Genomic DNA, 21,069 nt, shown 5'->3' on the forward strand with positions numbered 1-21,069 from the left:
GCTTTCAGCATTGAAAAAATGGAGAAAAGTAAATAAAAATAACAGAGTATTTGCTTTAAGATATAAAAAATGAGCAATTTATTTTCATTAGCCTCTAGCAAAGACAACGTTCTCACCGTACTATTCGTTATTACAAGCACTGTGTTTCTATGGTCTGACTTGCACAGTCTAAAGTGTCTTGCATTGCAGCCACAATGCCGACACACTCTTCAAACAAAGCTTTTAGGAGTGCTTGTTAGCCACAGCTCAGCCTACTACTGCTGCATTTCACTTGTTGATTTTAGTGAATGTTGTCTTAACTCAAACAGTTTCTTCATTAAGCAGGCTTTTGGTACAATTTCTTTTTCCTGGAGAAATGGAGATTCACCCAGAGACAGTGTTTGTTTTCTCCTGGGAGCTGGTTACCAAACGTTCAGAGAGAATTGGTGCTTGTTAGCCTCTAGAAATTGCAGAAGGTTCTGGACACAGAAAATGGATGTTATGGCCTGCAAAGGAAATAAGCTGATAGGCAAAAAGCAAAGCAAAAGGTGAAAAAAACCTTGCTGCTTACCTCATCAGTGCTGAAAAATGCCACAAGTACAGTGCGGGAGCCACTGGGGGCTAGTGCACAGGGGAGAGAGAGGACCTGAGTTGGCAGGTTTGGGTCGAGTTCCCAGCTCTGTCACACACTCCCCTGTGTGACCTTATGCAAACTGCTCCGTGTCTCTGCTTTGCCTGCCTTGCCTCTCTAACTCTTCACATCTTGCAGAATGCCTTTTACTCAGTGCTCTGTACATACCGTACCACTGTGTAGCTACTCCCTCCCTCTGCAGTGCTACTGAAGTGTGTCTTTTTTACTTCAGAGGTACTGGTTTCAGTAAAGGCAAGCCTGTACAGAAAACTGGACATTTAAAATCTCTCTATATTTTTCACCAGTTCAGCTGTCATCTGGTGCTTTGTATTCCACATTCCAAACCTCACCTAGCTTCCCCTTCTGCTCCTCCATCCCCCCTCTTACTTATTTAGGCTTACATCCCTGTCCCTCCCCTTCCTCCTCTCCTCCAAGCTGTGAAGACTCCCTGTTCTCTTGACCATCTAATTTAACTTTGATTCCCTCCTAGTCATTAGGCTTCTCTATTGAGGCCAAGAAGGTCTGGCAGCCTCTTTGATGGGTCTGCTAAGCGGTTGATTTAAATTTTGCAGGCTCTGTGATGCAGAGAGACTGCTAAATCACTGCTCCCATGACAAGTTTCTGAAAGGCTCGAGGAAGACAGAGTATTGAATAGAAAATTGGAAGAGGTGAGAGAAAACAGGAGGGCACAACTTCTGGAAGGAAGCATGAAGAGTAATTTTGGGCCAGGTAGATGACAAGAATTTGACAGGGGGAAATGGTTTAAAGAGGAGTGTGTGTGTGCGTGTGTGTGTGTGTGCATGTATGTGTAGATGGAGGAAGGCAGAATAGGTGGTTATCCATCAAAGGGACATTTGTCAGAGGGAGCTGAAACCATGGTTACCAGATCCTGAATGCTCAACATCAGGAGTGATATTTAGGGACAGCTTCAAGAGATGCTTACCCAGAAAATCTAGCTGTGTGGTTTGCAGGTAGACTCTGTTATTAAAAAAAAACCAAAACAAACCCCCCCCCCCCCCCCAAAAAAAAAAAAAACCAAATGAACAAAACAACAAACCAAAAACCATAAAAAAAACCCCCCAAACCAGCACTGTGGCTGTGTACCAGTCAAAGCATGTCAAGTGAGCTTGACAGAAAAAATATTTTAATAGCCTGGTGCTCATGTGCTGATTGATTACAGCAACAGATCAAAGATAAGTATTCTGTCAAGAATCATTAATATCTTTCAGCCAGTAGTAGCTACATAATACAAAAAATCTGAGCTGTTGAGAAGCATTCTATCCTTGCCTTGTTCCTAAGACCGGTAAATGAAAATTCATGGTAGCACACACAGTTTACAAACGGTTCTTCACTTCACATAGCTTTTAAAAGGTGAGCATGCAGGTTATTACCACAATTTGTTGAGTGCTAAAATGAGTTTCTGTGTTTTTACTTCTTTATAATTTCATAACTTCAATGCCTGTGAATGACATGGAATATATTTATGACAATTGTTTGCCCAACTCCTACTGTTAGTCTCTGGTTACTGTATGAGCTCTAAGATCTTCTTGTTGCCTCCATCAGTGGGAAGGCAGAATTTAAGAAGATCTGGTAGATGCTACTTAAGTGATAATATATGTGGCAGAGAATTACAGAAGGCAAGTTCTTCAGTGCTTACACAAGGGAAAGACTTGTGATAACTGCAAAAACTCTTCTAGAAATCCTCTGATGTTGTGAAAGTGATCCCTGATCTGAAAGAATTATCAGGGAATGCTTCCTTAATGACTGCTTTGGGACTGCTGCAGGATTAGGCTAGATCCAGTGTTGTGTCAGCAGAGAGTGGGGATCTGCACTGTCAGGACTTTTCATTTTGGAATCCAAAGATCAGGATTTAAGTTCAGGAGGAGCCATTGTTCTCATATCATGTGCCCTGTACCACAGTGATGAACAGATGATGACTCCTGATGATGTACTAGGGCTAACTTAAACTGAGATAAACTGCGATTTTGGCTACTTTTACCAATTGCTACAGTCACCTTATATTCCTGTGGTTCCTAAGACTTCGTTGTTGCACACATGGGAAATCACTTAAAACAATCTTAGAATTTACCTTTTTCCTATGATCTTTTAGGAGTGCTAGGATAGGAGTAGGTGTTCTCCACCTGCTGGGGCTGGCCAAGTAAAGCTTCCTAGAGCATGCCTGCCAGAAAATGCATTAGTTTGTGGAGAGGTGAGAGCAGAGAGGTCTGTGTTTATGGCCAGAGATATCTGCCTCTCCCATTCTAATAAATTACTTCATGGTTAAAAGGCTCCAGGGATATGGGAATGTTGGGTACATATTCCTGCTGTATTTATGGAGATGGGAACAGGTCTAACAGTAAAACTTCTTTTCTTCTCCTTTCTCTTTCTCTCAAAATACCCAGTAACCTTCGGGTGAAGGAAAATGGGAGACCTGAGTTTAGGTCTCTACTCTTGCGCTGAGATTTGAAACGCAGGCCCGTTGTATCCCAGATGTATACTGATTGCAAGGGAGTATGGTTGCAGTCTTCCCTAAATTGTTCTTCCCTAAGCAAGGAAAAGCTTTGTGCCCCTAACTACTGGATGAGGTTTGTAGCTGCAAATTATTGACAGAGGTATTTCATTACCTTTGAGAGTCCTCTGTACTTTCTGTTGGCCAGCTTCAGCTTATTACCATCTGCAAATGCCATTCTTGTGTGCCTCACGGGTTCAGACACTGCACAAGCAGTATAGTTCTCTAAAAAGGTCCCAGTGGGTTATTACTACATCGTTACTTCTGACTGTACAAGTTTGTATATGTGCAAATATATTTGCATTTTGTGCTGGCTTGCTAACAAACTCACCAAAGCACAAAACGCAGCTACCTGACATTTTTTAAATGTCAAATGATTTCTTTGTGATGTTTACTTTAAAAAGAAATCAGGCAGTATCTCTTATGCAATGACATCTACCCCTTAATATAATGAGGTATCTTTTTTAGAAGTTAGGTGTGGAACTCCCAGCTGTATGCATGCTTACCTTTACTGCTGCTTTTAGTCCTGCTGTGTTCTAATAAAACAGCAGAGTCAGCCTGGAAGACAAGCATCTTCAAGTTTGGAGCCAAAGGAACAGTAACGATTACCCATTTCTGAAAGTTAGTCTATAACTCTCTTCACCACTCCAGAGAAAAGTATTCTTCTCGCATGCAGTCATCCATGGTTTCTCATTAAAAACCCAAACAGTTGTTTTGGTTATTTTTTTGATAAGCCATATGCGTCTTCACTAACCTGTCTTTTCACTCATCAGTAAAGCAGGCCCTCTAGAGAAGCCACTGTTTTATGAGCTTTTCCCATTTCACATTCCTTTACATACTGTATGCACCTATTGATTTTGGTCTGCAAGCATATCTATGATTAGTGTGTGGGAGGAGCATGACTCAGACCTAGTCATTCCAGTGACAGTTACTCTTTAACCGCCTCAAATTAGTCTTCATCTGTGAATGTCATCTTTATCTCAGACTTCATTGGTTTACTCAACTTAATAAAAAACTTCAGTATTCTGATTTGTGTTAAACACCATTAAATATTTGTAACTATTTAATGACACCAGAAAAGGGAAGCTTTTGGACCAGTTTGTCTTTAGGTTTGTTTGGGAAGCATTTGAAAACCCTGTATGGCATATAGTCACATAACTTGTTTGTACTTGTTGCACCCAGAAGTAAAAGATGTGCATGTGCAAGACAGGATTGGCAGGTCACTCAGTGTTGGCTGAAGAGCATCTTGCAGCCATTCTGTGGTTATTGAAGTAACAACACACCGGGAGCCTGGCTTACCAAGGTTATTGCGTCAGAAACTTCAGACTGAGCTGCAGAGAAGCAAAGCAGTCAAGTACAGCACAGTCCAGTTAAGTGCAATAGCTTTAGGGGCTTAATTTCCCAGCAAAGTCAATCTGAACTGAGAATTAATTGTTGTCCTTAACTCGTATCCATTCATCCCGTCAGGTGCAGCCATGCTCTTAACCCTAGCTGCTTGGCCTGTCAACTGAATAGGCTTGACAGCTCCTCGGTGATTAACACAACCTCTCTGTGCAGCCAATGTCTCCATCACTGGTTGTTTTGCAGTGTGACTGCTTGGAGAAAAGTCAGCTTGAAGGGTGCTAGTGAGTGTAAGCCAGGTAAGCTACAGGAGACCCAGGCTCTGACTCAATTACACACTTTCTGTTGTTTTAAGGGTTTTGCTTAACTAGTTTTTGGTTTGGGGACGATGCAGTTAATCCAGAGAAGTTACTTCTCTCTGGAGTCTGTGGGATAAGGGATGTGCAATTTTTACATCAGCTGGCTGGGTGAGGCCAGCACTCTACCACCCACCGCTGGTTCACTTCACAATGAAACCAAACTACCTTCATCCCACCCTGCTTTTATATTGGGATAATTTTTAGGCATTAAAATTTTACCTTTTCTTTTGTTCTCGGAGAAGGCAAAGTCTAAAAAAAGACTGTGATGTACTTGCTACATGGACAGCAAAAGCTTTTGTAAGTCAGTGAATGATAGTTAGTGTTTGAAGAGAGCTGCTTTGTCTCAGTATTTCTCCTGACTGTGTCCTTAACTTTAATCACAGGCAGACATGCTCACACCTATGGAGTAGTGTTTAAAGCCTACGTTTAAGTGCATAGCTGAGCTGAGGTTTTAAGCCTAATGAGAAGTGAGATCACTGCAGCCTCAGGGGACGCCTTGGGTCCTTCCTCCTTGTAGTCTTACTGGTGGATTCAGATCTGAACATATTTGGCAAGAAATGCAGCCAACTACCAACTTTGCAGACAGGCGTTCTGGTAGGAGTAGAGGAATCTACCTGAATCCATTTATCATTGGGAACAAAGGATTACTCTAAATATCTCACTCGAATGTAAGATACCTTAATTAAATGAGGTCTGGAGCAATGACCAAAAGTAATCACACTGCAGAATGCTGCTTGGGCAGTTGTCAGCAAGTGACTTCAGCCATCAAACTTTTGTGTTGCATCAATGATGGGGGGAAGTGCAGTCTAGAATTCAGTATGCGTAAGTGCTGGATAATGGCTTTGGTGTAGAAAATTTAGATCCAGTTCTGAACTCTCAAAGGCCACAGGTAGGTTATTGCAAAATCAGGCTCAGGAATTGCCAACAGGAATGGGCCTGAGCCAGCAGTACAAAGCCCAGGAGAACCTGTGGCAGTATTGTAGGGAAAGGGCCAGAAAGTTTGGGTAAAAGATGATCTCTTCGAGCCTCTCTAGATTTCCTTCCTGCAAGGCTTTGTAGAAAACATCATACAAATCATAGAGGAAATAGGGTAGACAGAGGAACCATAAAAAGTCTGTATGTAAGCAGTTTCACATGAAAAGAGCACAACTTTTCATTTTTATTCACTCCTTTCTTGAATCTTTTCCTAACTGTTTTTTTATGTGTAGCTCTATTTCAGTAGTAGTTCTTTAAAAAATGAGAGTTTGCTTCTAATTGGGAGTAACCATTTCAGATAAGTTGAGGGTAGATTAAAAAAAAAGCTTTCAAAGTAAAAGGCTTCATATTGGTGCAAGTCAGTAAAAACCTAGAAGCAGTATCTGGAGATTTAATTTTAACCAAGTAATTGAAAATGGCCATGCATTACTCTGTATAAATTGTAGAAGAAAAATGATGCCCTTAAATGGCTCAGTCGTCATTTAAATGGTGATCTGTTCATTAGTGCTGGGAAATGAAATGGAAATCCATTTCAATTTTCTAGACAATTTAAATTTTATTGTCCATAAAATTCTACAAAACAGTAAAATAGTGTGCTTTCTTGCACATTGCAGAGGATTTAATCAGATTTTGCCATTTTAATAATTCTCGTCATGGTAAAACCCACTGGTGAATACATTGACCTGAAGTCATCCCTTGTTGATAAGTGTCCTACTGGTGAGTCTGGCCTTGTATGTTTGGAATACAGATGATTTTTGCAGCTGTAATCTGTTTGTACAGTTAGTTTCCTCTTGATAATCAAATTGGCTTAGGCTAGAGCAAGGCTTAGCATTCACTGAAGTACACATGCCTAAAACATAGAACATCATCAAGATCCTGCTCCACATTTAAAACCCTTTATGACCCTCCTGAAAATGTTCTGGTAAATATCTTGTCCTTTACAGGAATTTTAGTTGTTTTAACTAGTTGTGAAAATCAGTACGTTTCCTGGCTGTTCTGTCTTACCTTACTAGAGATGAACCTATCTTGTGGGGGATAAAACATGGAGAGGTAACCGGAAAGCACCATTTCTGTGGAATTATCTTCCTTTTTCTCTGGTCTTAACCTTTGAGTAATCATGCTGACGTTTCCCCTTGCAAATCTTCTTGCCTGTTGCTTTTGCTTTCCCATATTGTTGTATTTTGACTGAAACAAAATTTGATTCCACAAGGAGCTTTCCATGGACTCATTGATTAAACTGTAATGATTCTTTGAAAGTCTCTGGTATCAAGGGTTAAGGCCTTAATTTCAATTAATTACTAAGCATTACTGTGTTTGCAGTTAGTCATGGCTATCTGGCAGGTTTAAGAATTTACCTGTAAGTTGAGGCAAAACATGTATCTTCATATCTGATTTATGATGTACCTTTGGATGTAAAATGATGTTGCCTCATTGTGTCTAACCAGTCAGTGGAGGTACAGAAATATTGATACCTTCAGATAATTTAAGTGAGAAGAGTCATGTGAACTCATTAGTCTGCAAGTGCTGTTTGTTTATAGAATATGAACATGCAGCCCTGTTTTCCTGAAGGTGAGAGAAGCTCGTGGTTAGGGCTTTCAAAGTCTACCAGCCTGAAGTCTCTCTGTATCCAGGATGTTTTTAATTCCTTTCAGTGTCATGCATGTGTCATTTTCTGTTGGCTTCCCTTTACAGCACAAATGTAATGTACGACCAGACTCTTCCTTAATTTTGCAACCAGGAGCTTTCTTGCAGGACTGATGCTGAAGCTTGTTTTATTGGCTTTTATTCACTTTGGCTCTGATTGCTCCTCTGATCAGTTTTGGTCTGTGTGTTTTCCCATGCTGTTTATCTCAGCCCAAACATGCTGAAGGCATAAGCAAAAACATTTAGAGATTTGTGCTGCCCACAATGCCCAGGCTTGTGAAATTCTTGGGAGCCAAACACCTGCGATTGCTGCTACCAGCTGTGTGGGTGCTACCAGATCAAATCAAAATAAAAAAACTTCAGTTTTGAAGCGTCCTGAGGGATGCTGGAGTTCAGCATCTTTGAAAGGTTTGGTGTTTTACCAACACTTACCTCTCTTCTTCCACATTAAGCTTTAAAGTGGCAAAATGTAAGTGGTTTCAAGTCCCTGAAATAACAGGAGGTTATTTGCTTGTGGGTCTGTGCTGCTGTAGTAGCAGTCTGCTTTTATTTTGTAGAGTTAGGAAAGGGTGTGAGGAGAGAAGCAGTGGGACCTGTTTGTGGTGTTTGTTCCATAGCTGTTCTTAACTCTTCCCTTTCTGCCCTTACACACTGCAGACAGCCTATTTTAAGGTGCACAGATGTTTCTACTACTCTAGTCCTTGGTAGCTGCTTAAGTGGCTTCTTAGACCAGCTGTTCCTTTGTTTATGTCTCTGACTTTCATTTCATTGCAGTTCCTGGTTTTTCTGGTGATGGGAAGAGGAAAAAAAAAAAATCATGTCTCTGATGTGCTGTTGTTTAGCCCTTATCAACTGTGTCCTCACTGGTGGCCTATCCTTCTGCAGGGGAGACATTTTCATTGTAGCTGGAGCCTAGTGTGGTCCTTCTGTGTCCCATCTGTTGTCACAGGATGATTTCGGCAAATGTGATGATGAGTGTGAGAAGATTTGTGGTAGGATTTGACTAAGAGTTTAACAAAATTTGCCGGTGGTTTCTCATCTTTCATCCTAGAAGTCAAGTGGTTCTGCCACACAGCTTGATGCTCGTGTCCCTTAAGGCCTATTCAGGCTTTCTGCTTTGCTGTTTGCCATTGAATTGATTTTTAGACTTGCTCAATTGATAGTAGTGTGCCAGTTCTTTGATCTTTGCCATTGCTACTGCCTTGCTTTTGCTTGTGGGGTACCTAAGCTGAGGTGCAAATTACAAGCTGGTGGAGTGAAAGAGGAGGGAGGTGGAGCAGTGTATTGGTTCAGTCTGGGAGAATAGAGAGCTGTGGGAAGAGCAGGATCTAGCAGTCACTGGAACAGCATGGAGGACAGCTCCTCTGGGAATTTACTTTCACTTCAAAAAATGTCTTTTTCCCCAAGTTGTGAAATTCAGGAATTGATGTACATGCTAAGACAGTAGCAATTGTAATTTGTTTTATACCACATGAAAATGTTATGTAAATATATTGTGAAAATTCATAAAGTGCATAATATTAATTGACCTATCAGGTTATGGCTAAGTTGTTTCCATTTATTCTTTACTAGCTAAATGAATTGATATCTCTATACATTGTATTAATAAAAATAAAAGGTAGAGAAAAGATTAGAAATAGGAAACTTTATAATATACAACACTTCCTAAGAAGTAGCAAATTAAGCAGCTCAGCATCTGTCTTGATAGAAAATGGGGCAACCTATTTAATTCTGTACTATTCTAGAAGGTTATATAGATACTTGATAAGTAAATCTTGCTTTAGATGCTTTGGTTTCAAGTTGCAAGACTACAAATAACAATTCTATCTAAACTAGTGCTGTAAACAATTCATTGATAGATACCTGTTCAGTTTGGTATTTGGTTGCAGACTGTAATTAACAGTTCAGTGTTTTTCTTTTAACTGCATGCTGTCTACCCATACGTAGGCATAATTATCACTAATCAAGACCCCTAATCTCAAGCAATTATAAGTTCTTACATTGTTCTAATTGCACATTTAAAAACAATGTGTTTTTCTCATATAATTGTGTTATAATCCATACAATTATTAATTTCTGCTTTTCTTTTTATCTGATCAATGTTAATTTTGTGTGACATCACAATGTGTTATCTGAAAAATGCCTTTGAGGCATGCAATTTTTGTGGTGAATTTATGGTTATGTTTTGTCTTCAGTGAGAAGTGATATAGTGCAACAGGTTTTCAAGGCTGTGCTTTCTCTCAGCCATCTATGAACTCAATAATTTGTTGTGAACTAGGAACTTGTTAGTGAAACAAAAGTGCAGTTATACATTTAAATCATCTACTGTCTGTAAATCCAGGTGCTTGCTCTTTGAATGGTATTTAGATTAGCACAGGCTGCTCCTTAAGTATGTAAAAGGCGTTTGTTTTGGTTTTTTAATTGTTAAGTGGAATTTACATGCAGGCAGACAGACTCTCTGGATCAGCTTTCCAGAAAGTGAAAATGGAGGCAGTTCTGTTTTAGAAAGCACTGCAAGTCTTGGGGGCAAGATGTAAGAAGTTGTTCACTAGTTGATGTTGGTCTTACTTGTTGCTGTATAGGTTTTATGCACACATTTTGTATGCAAGGGCTTTGAACGAGTGCATTTTGAGCAAATCATCATCAATCTGATGATTCATCTCAGGAACCGCATGCAGCACTTATATCTGTAATTGGGGTAATTGCAAACCTCTCATTCTTACAGATAGAAATTTTTCCTCTTATAATTCTAAAATGAGATCCCAGATCTTTTACTGTGGTAGCTGAGACCTGCACTGACTTGTATTTATGTCTCTATTCTTATTTGTTACATCATTAAAAGTAGCAGATGATTTGGTGACCTTTCCAACCTGTGTCTGACCTTCATGATTCACTTGTGCGGGTAATTGGCTATTGAAATTACTATGCTTTTATCTTTGACGTTATTTAAACACTGGTTTAAATGGGGTGACACAGACTGCATTGTAAATGGGTAGTCACATTGTTGGGGACAATGTGTTTTTCTTTATCTGTTGTCAGAAAATAATATTAATGTAAGGGTGAGGGGCTCTATCTTTTCTGAGGGATCTTGACATTCATGGAGAGGAGATGCTGGAGATTGTGCTCTGTCATAAATTGCCCAACTGTCTTCCTGTAGTAGAGTGTGTGTTTCTGAAATCTTTCTTGGCCTGCAGTGTACTGCAGTGGGTTCATTTCATTATTCCTTTGAAAAGAAGGAAAGGCACACAGCAAGCTATTTCTGTGTGGAAGAGGTCATTGTTTAATATGCTAAAATGTCTACCCAATATTAGGCTGCAAAAATTGTTGGGTTTAATGTGTCTTTAATAGTAATAAAGTGGTTAGCTAATGATAAATTAAGGATTGTAAATTCAGGGATTTTTTTAAAAATAAAAAATTGCTGTGGGCAGGAATAATTTTTCTTGCCAAAATAATTGTCATAGTGGAGCATAGTAGCTGCAATTTGCAATGGAAATTGCTCTAGGACTGCTCGCCTCATAATAATCAAAGTGAAGAACCAAATTTCTGTTTTTTCTTTAGGCTTTATGTAGCTGGACAGTAATGGGACAGAGTAGGGACTCCATTTTACCTTTTCAGGCATAGAGCTATACATCCCAAGGTACTGAATCCTCAGGTCTCACTGTTTGCCAGAGAGCAAGAGATAGTTGTATGCACACAAGTATGGTTGCCCAGAAATTTGCAGATAAGAATTTGCTGGGTGACAGTTTAGGAAGAGGGTCCCTATTTTCAGTGCTATACTGGCTGGCAGAATAACAACGTTTGTGGAGGCCTTGTGCTGCTGCAGTGTCCTGCCAGTGGGACTTTGCAGTTTTGGAGGCCCTGGGTTCATGTTCTGTTAGGAAACCTGGTAAAAGTCCATGTAAGTAGGGCCTAAGGTAGCAATATTGTAGGGTTGTGTTTGCATCTGCATAACAGAGAGCAAAACAGGACATAGTTAGGGAAAGGTAATGCTGTTCAAATACAAAATAGTCATGGATTAAGGAGCATTTATAGTAAATCTTTTTTTTAAAAGCATTTCTTCATTCTTCAGTACTCATTGCATCAGACTTCCCGGTATGGTTTAGCTCAGGCATGAGTTAAGGTTAAACAGAGAAATAATCTATACATTTCTGGTCACTGTATCCCTATTCATACTCTCCACTTCTTTTTAAACTGAGTTTGCACATTTTTATATATATTTTTATACCCGTCTGTACAGAGCAGTAGTTAGAAAGGGGGAGAGCTGGTCTCTACAGGAACTCATAAAAAGAAAAGAAGTCATACAGCATCAAGAGGGAATTCTACAGAGCATCAGGAGTGTAAAGGCCTTGAGTAAGTCTAAATTTAAATTACATCTCTTGGTGATAAGGGAAAAGACAGTTCTGTAAGTTTCTTTTGCACATCATCAAAGGTTTTTTGTTGGTCATAAAATCTTAAAGCATTTTAGTTGGCTTAAGGATATCTGCCTGTAACACTGACCTGAATAAATAGCTGCATTCTCAAAGGAATTAATGGGGTGAGGGAATATTTTTTTTTTTTTTTTCCAAGAGGGGGTGAGGGAGGAAATAAAGAGCAAAAAGGTGTATTTAGATAAGGCAAAATATTTTCTTATTTTTTAAAATTTCACTTCTCAATTATTTATTTTCATCCTGAGTGGAAGAGATGTAATACGGACAATTTGGTGCCTGTTTTGGGGGATAGGAAATGATAAAGAGGAAGAACTTCCTCAGCAAGCCAGAGCACTTACTGGTGCTCATCGGTGCATCTGCCATCTGACTGTTCGTCTCCCTCTACGGCCGGCCTCTCACGTATCACTGACCTGGTTCACAACATCGGAAAACTCCACTTGAGGCTTCCGGTCCTTCCCTTTCGTTCAGGGCTGGATCAGCTTCAAGAGCTTCCGCACCTGCCTCTGCAAGCCATCAAAGGATGACCACTGAGACTGCCACCGGCCTGCTGTTCTGTCTTGGGCTTCGGCAGGCGGATCTTCTCAAGTCCTGTGTGTTTTCATCTGCTTCTCTCCACACCTGGAGATACTGTCTGTTTTTTCTCTCTCATGTTTATTCTTAAACCCATCCTGATGAACCAGCTGGCTTCATAACTGTGTTGAGTGAAGTCAGAAGGGCTGTGCAGCGGTCTGCCTTTCAGGGCTCGAGCTCTTGCCTCAGGCCTTGCTGTTCTTCTGCCTGAAGAATATAAAACATAATGCGAGTTTTTATGTATTATTAAACTTACATCTATAAATCACTGACCATGGTAGCTGTTTACTACATATTCCATCTTCTGCTTTGATGCATTGTTGTTGTCACACTGAGGTGGGTAATGATGACTCGGCTTACTACTGTGGTAATGCACTTAAAGCTTGGAAATCTGTCACTGATGGCATTTCAACACAGGCGCTATAAACCAGAGATGAAATTTTAAAGTATTTGCTGTCCAGCTATTTGTCTTAAAATTCTTGTGTCTTCTGTTGTGGTTCTGTAAGGGTTTGGGTACTACTGAATTGTTTGATGGACAATGACAAATAGTTGTGTTGCAGGAACTCTGTGTTGCAGGACTCGCCATCGCAAAAGTAGGTGGTGGTCCTCAATTTGTAGTGCTGAAGGTGACCTATAAAATGCTTGTGCTCATCAGGCCTGCCTAACAAAGCACTGATATTGCATGAATTTCTATGGGCCTGGCAATTTCCTGTCTTACAGCAGCACAGTGGAACACAGACTGATGATCACAACTTATTATGTATTATATCTATTGTTTTTCTTCTTTTTTACAGCCCTTCTGTATGCAACCATTTTTGGTAATGTGACAACCATATTTCAGCAAATGTATGCTAATACAAACAGATATCATGAAATGCTGAACAGTGTCCGAGACTTTCTAAAGCTCTACCAGGTCCCTAAAGGACTCAGCGAACGTGTGATGGATTACATCGTTTCCACCTGGTCAATGTCCAGAGGAATAGATACTGAAAAGGTAAGTTAAGTGAAACTCCAAGGAAAGAAGTCACATCCTGAAAGTATTTCATGAAAATAAACAGGAGGTACTTTCTTAGTAAAGAAGACAAATATTCTTTAAATAGTTCCACATAGTAGCTTCCCTTAATTTTAAACTTTCAAATACAGTATTTCAGCTACTCTATCATACTGACATATGTTAGTGGTAAAAGTACATATGTTTTTCTTGTGATACGGCATGAAATAGTATAAAAATGATGAAGGAAAGAGCTTGGTTTTCAGTAAATAAAGAAGATAACTAAAAAAGTTCCAAGTTCTAACACAACCTCAGAATTTCTTCAAATGTTGGGTTTTTTGTGTTGTGGTTTTTTGGGTTTTTTTTTTTTGCAATATTTTTGTTATGTAAGGTTGTTTGCAGCTCTGTGGGCCTGAATACAAAGTAAAATTTGTTTGTTCTTCATAGAATTTGAATGTAATATTCAGTGTGCAGGTTAAAGATACTAATTAACTACTTGCCGCTTTCATATTAGTTGCTAGCTTTTATGGAGATAGATACTGTTTTTCTTCCGTTTGTAAAGAGATATGATTTGTGGGGTCGTTCATTCAGGAAATCATACCAATGCTCTGGTCACCAGCCTTCTGGTTGGCAGCTTAATTTAGTATTCTAAACTGTAGATGATGCAGTTAAAGAGCAAACAATCTCACTTCTGTCTAGCTGTTAAAGTGTCATTATGAAAGAGTAGAACAGATGTGGCCTTGCACTGGGCTGTCTGGAGACCAATAGGTACACAGGGTACTGTTTGCTTTCCTAAATGGGCTTCAGTGTACCTGCCATTTAGATCCCAGACCATGATTCTGGTAAGCACTGTCTGTCATACTAGCTGTCAGAAAGAAATGGTGTTTTAGTACTGGATAGTGCTGATTAGAAACTGCTCTGCCTGTTTTCTCATAAAATATCTTTGTGCGGGGTTATGGGTTTGAGCTATTTGGGGAAGGTGGAGAGACAACATCTGAGGACACATAGTGTAATGAATGCTGGTGCTTTCATTCACTCCCCCAGTACAAGCCCCTCTCATCATTTTAACAAAGCAACAAGAAAAAATTGCTATGTAAAACATGTTTGTTTTAGCTTATCTTCAAAGTTCATTCTTGGCTTCCTCTGATAAGGAGAGAAATGCTTTAAAATGCCTTTGGAGACAGCAGGATAACCAAACCAAGCACAACTCACTGTACCCTTTGAGAATTATCTTAATAAACAGGAAAAAAGTCTCCAATTATCAGGACATCAAAGAGCTTAATATGGTGTTGTTTTCAGTAACTGGTGTGTTCATAGCTGAACTGCCAGTAGTGATGACTGTAAAACCAAGAAATCAACTTTCATCTGCATAGCAAAAGCTAGCAGATATAAGACCGACTAATGGCTGTGCCAATCCATAAACTCTCAGGTCTGAGCTCCATTGGTTTGATGCCTGTGTATGACTGCTAGGATGTCATGCAATGAATAAAACATGTATTGCTTCTGTGACAGAACAGTGGTAGTTGTGCTGCTGCGTAGTGCAGTGCTGTTTTCTACGGATGAGGCAGATAGATACTTAAAGATGAACTTAGCACAGAATCAATCTTCTCGCTATTTTGTAGGCTACAAATTTGTCAGTTTGGTGTTAACTGCAGGCGTGCCAAGGAGTGAATAATCAGCTAAAAGCAAAGTCTGTAAGTCTAGAAAATGCCAGTATAACAAAATTTAACCAAGAGCTGCTGAAACATTCTAAAATTAATCCATGAAGATATGTTTCTTACCTCCCATACAAATGAAAGTCTTCTGCCATTTGTCTGTAAAACTCAAATGTCTTTAATCCCTTTAATTTCTGTGAAGTCTGCAGACAACTTCTCTAAATGGAGAATGGAAAGTGAGTTAACTTCCTCTTAGACTGGGAAACCAAGGGTTTTTTGGCTAAGAGCCTCATTTTAAATATACTCTTGTATATTCTGGTTTTTTTACTACTATTTCTATTACAACAACCCTTTTTGTGCGTGATAATCAAGTAACTGTGAAGTGTGTGTGTGTAATTCCAGTAGCAAAGTTTGGCAAGCATCTGCAAATACAGAATGGTTTTGTTGCCAGAGTAAATAAGATAATTGCAAAGACAGCTATAGCCGCTGCCTGTGTTCCACGTTAAATGCAGGTCCTGGTGCCCCGACCCACTACTTTGAGCCTGGAAAACTGAGAACTGGCAGGTTCAGCTGCTGCTCCCTGTGGGTCAGCCAAGAGAGATCATCCATGAATGACCTACACTTAAGCGCTATGGAAATATATCTCATTCAGAAGTAGTATCTGTAATAGCAGGTCTGCTTGGAGGTGGGCCAGAGATGATGATATTGGTGATAGTCATTTGCCTTTGGAGTAGCAAGCGTAATATCTGGAACCAGTGCCATGCACAGAGTTATGAGCTTGGTTCTCTGCTCAGATCTTGCACAGAGCCCCATTGCAAGGTGTAGGCATAGCCATAGTGCTTCCTGTTTTCCAGGAGTGTTTGCATTGAAGCAACCGTCTCTTTCCATCCGGGAAAATGTGTAGGAGTAACTCTGAAGCTCACCCAGAGTGCTCATTAATTGGATGGAATAGATATTACTAAGAAAAAAAAATGAGGCAGACTTCCACTACTCAATGTTTTTCTCATATAATATGTCCTGAGATGTACTTCATCACGGACTATCCTCCAAGGATTTTGTCATCCCAAAACCCTGTTGCTGTTATGTATTTCCAGTGGTTTTGCCAGGAACTTTTAATCTGTACGTGCAGTAGTAATTCTGTATTCTTTCCACTCGGCTGTTTGTATTGTATTAAAAACCTTCAGAAATGGCCCTGATGGGTACCCGCTGTGCTAAGCATCAGTTTGTGTACCCTTAGGAGCACACATCATGAACTGCCGTGAGGAACATTGCATTTGGAAGATCAAAAGTTGCCCAACACAGTATCATACCTCAAAGTCCCTTTCTTGTGTGAACAACAAACTTGTTACTGCCACTGAGGGGTGAATTTGAATACCTGCAAATCTCAGTATTATGAGTTAATGAAACTTTTAATAACTTTTTTTTTTTTTTTTTTTTTACTAAAGGGATATGAGATTACGCTTCTCTATACAGTATTCTCTTACTTGCAGTGTATAATTTGTGCAGGCTTTTCATGGAATCTGCCTATCAAAAGAGTGACAATCTAGAAATAATCCTTCAGGAAGCTTTTCTCCACCACTTTCTGTACTGCTGTGCTCTCAGTTTTATTGTCTTAAAAACCTGAGGCCTTATCCTGGTAATTCAATATCCAGCAGAGCATGTTGCTGAGATGAAAACATTATTTTCCTTCAGGTATTGTAAAGTAGTCTAAGTTAGTATTGTGGCTTATGTGTATAAATAATATAAAAATAAATATACAGACTGAGATTAGAAATCTTAAAAGGAGGAGGAAAGTAGTTCTTAAACCCTGTATAGTAAACTAGGGATAATAGGCACATATAAGCCATGCACAGGAATTGATTGCCTAATTTCCTTCTCAGGTTTTGCAGATATGCCCTAAGGACATGAGAGCAGATATCTGTGTGCATCTGAACCGCAAAGTTTTCAAGGAGCACCCAGCCTTCAGGCTGGCGAGCGATGGGTGCCTTCGAGCACTTGCCATGGAATTTCAGACAGTGCACTGTGCCCCCGGAGACCTGATCTACCACGCTGGCGAGAGTGTCGACAGCCTTTGCTTTGTGGTTTCAGGGTCTTTGGAAGTAATCCAGGATGATGAAGTCGTTGCTATATTGGGTGAGTTTCACAGCTGATAATATGCATTGTGCACAAATATAGATGCATAGAGCATTTTTGTAGCCTCTTCTACTCAAGCACTTAACTCATTCTTTAAAAAGCTTCAGTCAAGTTAGATTTAGCATGGCCTGGTGAGGTATATTTTATTGTCCTTCCTGTTCCACAGAGGTAAATAGGAAGGGCAAGCACCTCATCTCCAGAGTGCTTCAACCCTATTTCTTCTGGTCAATGGAAACTCTACTTGACCATTGGGATCCTGGTCATTATTGGTGTTCTCCCTGTCTCGCCACATCTCTTTTCATTAGAAATTCCATTGAGGACTTCAGAAAACTTATTTTTAAAGTGCCTGGCTTCCCTGCCTCCCTCCCACCCCCCCCAATAATAATCCACTTTTGCTGGAAATTTTCCTATTAGATTTATTTAAGATCTCATGTTGAAATAATATTTCTCTCTTTTAAAGTCAAAGTAATATAAAAATTTAGAGCTGATTTGTGTTAACTTGGAATGACAGCTGGAGGCATTAAAAAGAAGCTGATAGTGGTGTGAACAACATTGAGGCAAAGCTAGGAGAAAAGAGTGTGATAATCCAATAGATGTATATGAATCATGGGGTGGCTGGAGCACTGAGGAGGTGATACTTATCATTTGATTCTGTCAGACCCTTTTGTGATAAGGTAAATTCTCACGGTGGCTTAATCCAGTACCTGTCACTCATAGCAGCCCGGAAAAAGAGAAGAAAACAGCTTGGTAATCTTACTGTTTCTGAACACATACATCCAACTCTCCTAAGTGGAATGTCTACTGGAAAATGAGGGGGCTAATAAATATACTGAGTTCGGTTTTTCTCTACTTCTGAACAGGATTGCATATACAGCATAGGGTGAATTTAGTGTCCTGGGGCATCCAGTTCATAATATTTTGTGCCACACAAGAAACTACAATGGTGAGAAGTAGGGGGATAACTGATTCTCTTTTGTTCGGGAATCACCTGTGCTGTTCAGTACTATATGATATTAGCAACTAACTTCTGCTTTTATTAGTTGCACGTGAAGAACTTACTACCTTTTGCCATGCTGAACTCTCATGAATTAACATGGCAAATGGAGAACAAACTGAAGCCTCTCAGTTTGTGTCACCTTTTATCCCATAATGCCTCCTCCTGTGTCCATCACAAGAAGAAAACCTCAAAACATCTTGCTGCTCTATTTAATCAGTATAGGTAAAAAGCACTGAAATAAAATTTTTTAAAATGTCCTTTAAAGATACCAATTTTCTCCTCACCTTTACTGGTATCTTCCATGTTTTATCATAATACTCACTTTAGAAAATACTTGGCCTAGATTCCTTGAGAAATCAGTGTTAAGAAAACATGAACCCCTAATCTCTGCTGCTGCGGAGTGATAACTACAGATAAATGAGGCTGATCCCTTGGTATCTGAATGAATATAAATATTTTGTTATTGCTGTTCTCCTGGGACAGTAACTATTGATCGTCTTCCCTCCACACCTTTATTTTTTTGGAATTTGGAGTCAGTTCTCTGGCTTGCACTAAAGTTGATGAGCTCTGTCATTTTCTTTGTGAATAGTGTAATCAGAGAGGAAAGTAAAATGAAGTGGGATCTGTTTGTCATTCTGAGAGATTTCATTTTGGATAAATGTGTATTGATTTTTGTGTTTCAGTTTCTGGACTAAGGAATCCCTTTCCTTCCACACATGTGTGTACCTTCCTCCCCCAGGCTGTGAAGCCTTCTGTTGAAGGTTTCTCTATCCTGATAAGAAATGATGTAGTTAACTAAATTTTTCACTGTTTTAATCCCTATTCTAAACCAGTTGGACTTTATTCTCCTTCAGCATTGCATAATGTAAGCACCACATTACTGAAGGATGGTGCAGGAGATGGTTCAGGATTTCCTCCCTAACTTCTTTGTACTCTCAGTTTTCTTATCTGTAGAATAGCAATGTTTGGGGGTTTTTTAATTTCATGTTCAGCTAAACTTGTCAAGTTCTTGATAAAAGTACAGCAGATAGAACAGGGCACTACAAGCAAAATAAAATAACATCTATATTGTACAAGAAATGTGATTGTTGCTGATCATTCAGCCAGAACAGCCTATGCTGTAAGTTTTGTTTACCAGTCACGGCTAAGCATAGCTATTAACATCAGGCATGTAACAGCAAACCATGTGAGGAATTCTGTAGGGTAATGTCAGCTAACAGGTATGTTGGAGAGACCGTAATCTTCTCTCAGGTATTCTTGAAATAAAAATAAAAAGTAAGTGCATCAATTATTCAAGGTGAATGTTTGCTCAGCTTTAGCTGTCACTTAATAAAGCAGCCTTTGCAATTTACGATGTAGCCTGTATCTTCCTTACAATAGAGAAATAAATTGCATCTCTAAATTAGTCTGTGTGACTGCTGTACAGCATTACATACACCAAAGGCAAACTACACTTAATCCTTAAAGGATCCAATTCATATGAAACATTTTCAAGTTCTGAAATCATTTAGCCTTGCAGACTAGCATATAAAATTGTATTGCGTAGCCCTGGAGTTTGGACTGTGTTGTGTACACTTGCATAATATCCTTCCAGATCAGTTCTGTGTAATACGCAAGAGACAGGTATATTCTCAGTTCAGGCTTATGTTCTTATAACAAAGCACTGACTTTGATTGACTTGGATTGATACGAGTACTGAGTTGGAAGAAATTGCACACAGGCCAGCAGTGAAAGAAATGTACTTTTTTTTTTTTTGTGTCGCCTAAGATTGCCTTCCCCATTAATTTGACTTAGAGACAAACACAAAAATGAGTAAACAAATAAAAAAAGAAAATTCTTTGCAATGTTTACGGAAATTCTTTGCAAAATTTAAAGTAATTGATGCATTTTGTATGAAGTTTGATTTGTTGGGGTGAAAGACATATTTTTGAACTCTGTCCAAAATTTCTGCTGAAATAAAGAAATTACTGATGTTCATGCAACACAATCTTTGGATTTGATGTGTCAAAGAAACAAAAATAAAAAAGTATAAAATTACCTTTAAGCCAGGTGATTTATTTATTTGTGGTTCATTCTAATACAAATGGGTCAGAAAAGGAGGATGTAGCAAGAAAGGCCACTGTATTACTATGGTTTTCTAAGTTAATGTGTGAGTATATGAGTGGGACTATGTAGAAGTGAAGATTAACTAGTGGAAAGGTGCTTGGATGAAATACAATTCTGTTTCCTGTAGTTCACTGTTCTTCCATTTACACCATTGTTATTGCGCAGGGTGAAGTGCTGATGTACACTCAGCAGTTTATGGAAGATAGAGACAAATCCCATAGTCCCTGCCGTGAAGAGAACTGAGCGAAGCACCGGTCGTGCAGGACTTCCATTAAGAGACTGTTTTCAACTTGGCTTTGCTTTTAACTTTTCTAAGCCTTCCCATTTGGGCTGATGGTGCTTTATTCATCTGAGACTGACATATCTCTTTGAACTACTCTTGCTTAGAAACTTACTCATTTATCCAAATGTAGTTAGAGAAAATGCGTTGGTTTGTCACTGTTAAAAACAATCAACCATTTACATGCACTTCATTTGGCAGCTCTAGTTTCTCTGCTTTGGAGCAGACCTTTAGGCTGAGCCACTGGCCATCTGAAAACTTGACCTTATTGCAGGTCTTTGAAAAGTTAAAATTTACTCATGCTCAGGAGAGATTTGCTACATTTTAATCTAATTAATGTCTTCTTAAAAGATTCCTCCTGAATTAAATGTGTTCCAGGTAGGGACCATAAGGTCTGGCTGCAGCTTTCTTTGAAATATGCAGGGGGAAAGGGATTGTAATGGAAGCATGAAATAAGCCTGCATAGCTGGTT

At 39.4% G+C, this 21,069-nt stretch overlaps 1 protein-coding gene across 1 annotated transcript in view; it reads left to right on the top strand.

Moving 5' to 3' along the window:
• The window catches only part of KCNH1 (potassium voltage-gated channel subfamily H member 1), a 186,556-nt gene that overhangs the window by 75,321 nt on the left and 90,166 nt on the right, over window positions 1–21,069 (top strand). The window contains exons 8-9 of the mRNA XM_030035700.2: window positions 13,230–13,429; window positions 16,962–17,214. Of these exons, the coding sequence (XP_029891560.1) occupies window positions 13,230–13,429; window positions 16,962–17,214 (453 nt within the window). The remainder of the gene's footprint in view (window positions 1–13,229; window positions 13,430–16,961; window positions 17,215–21,069) is intronic.

The sequence above is a fragment of the Aquila chrysaetos genome, chromosome 13 (genome assembly GCF_900496995.4).
Source record: "Aquila chrysaetos chrysaetos chromosome 13, bAquChr1.4, whole genome shotgun sequence".
In the NCBI taxonomy this organism is placed as follows: Eukaryota; Metazoa; Chordata; class Aves; order Accipitriformes; family Accipitridae; genus Aquila; species Aquila chrysaetos.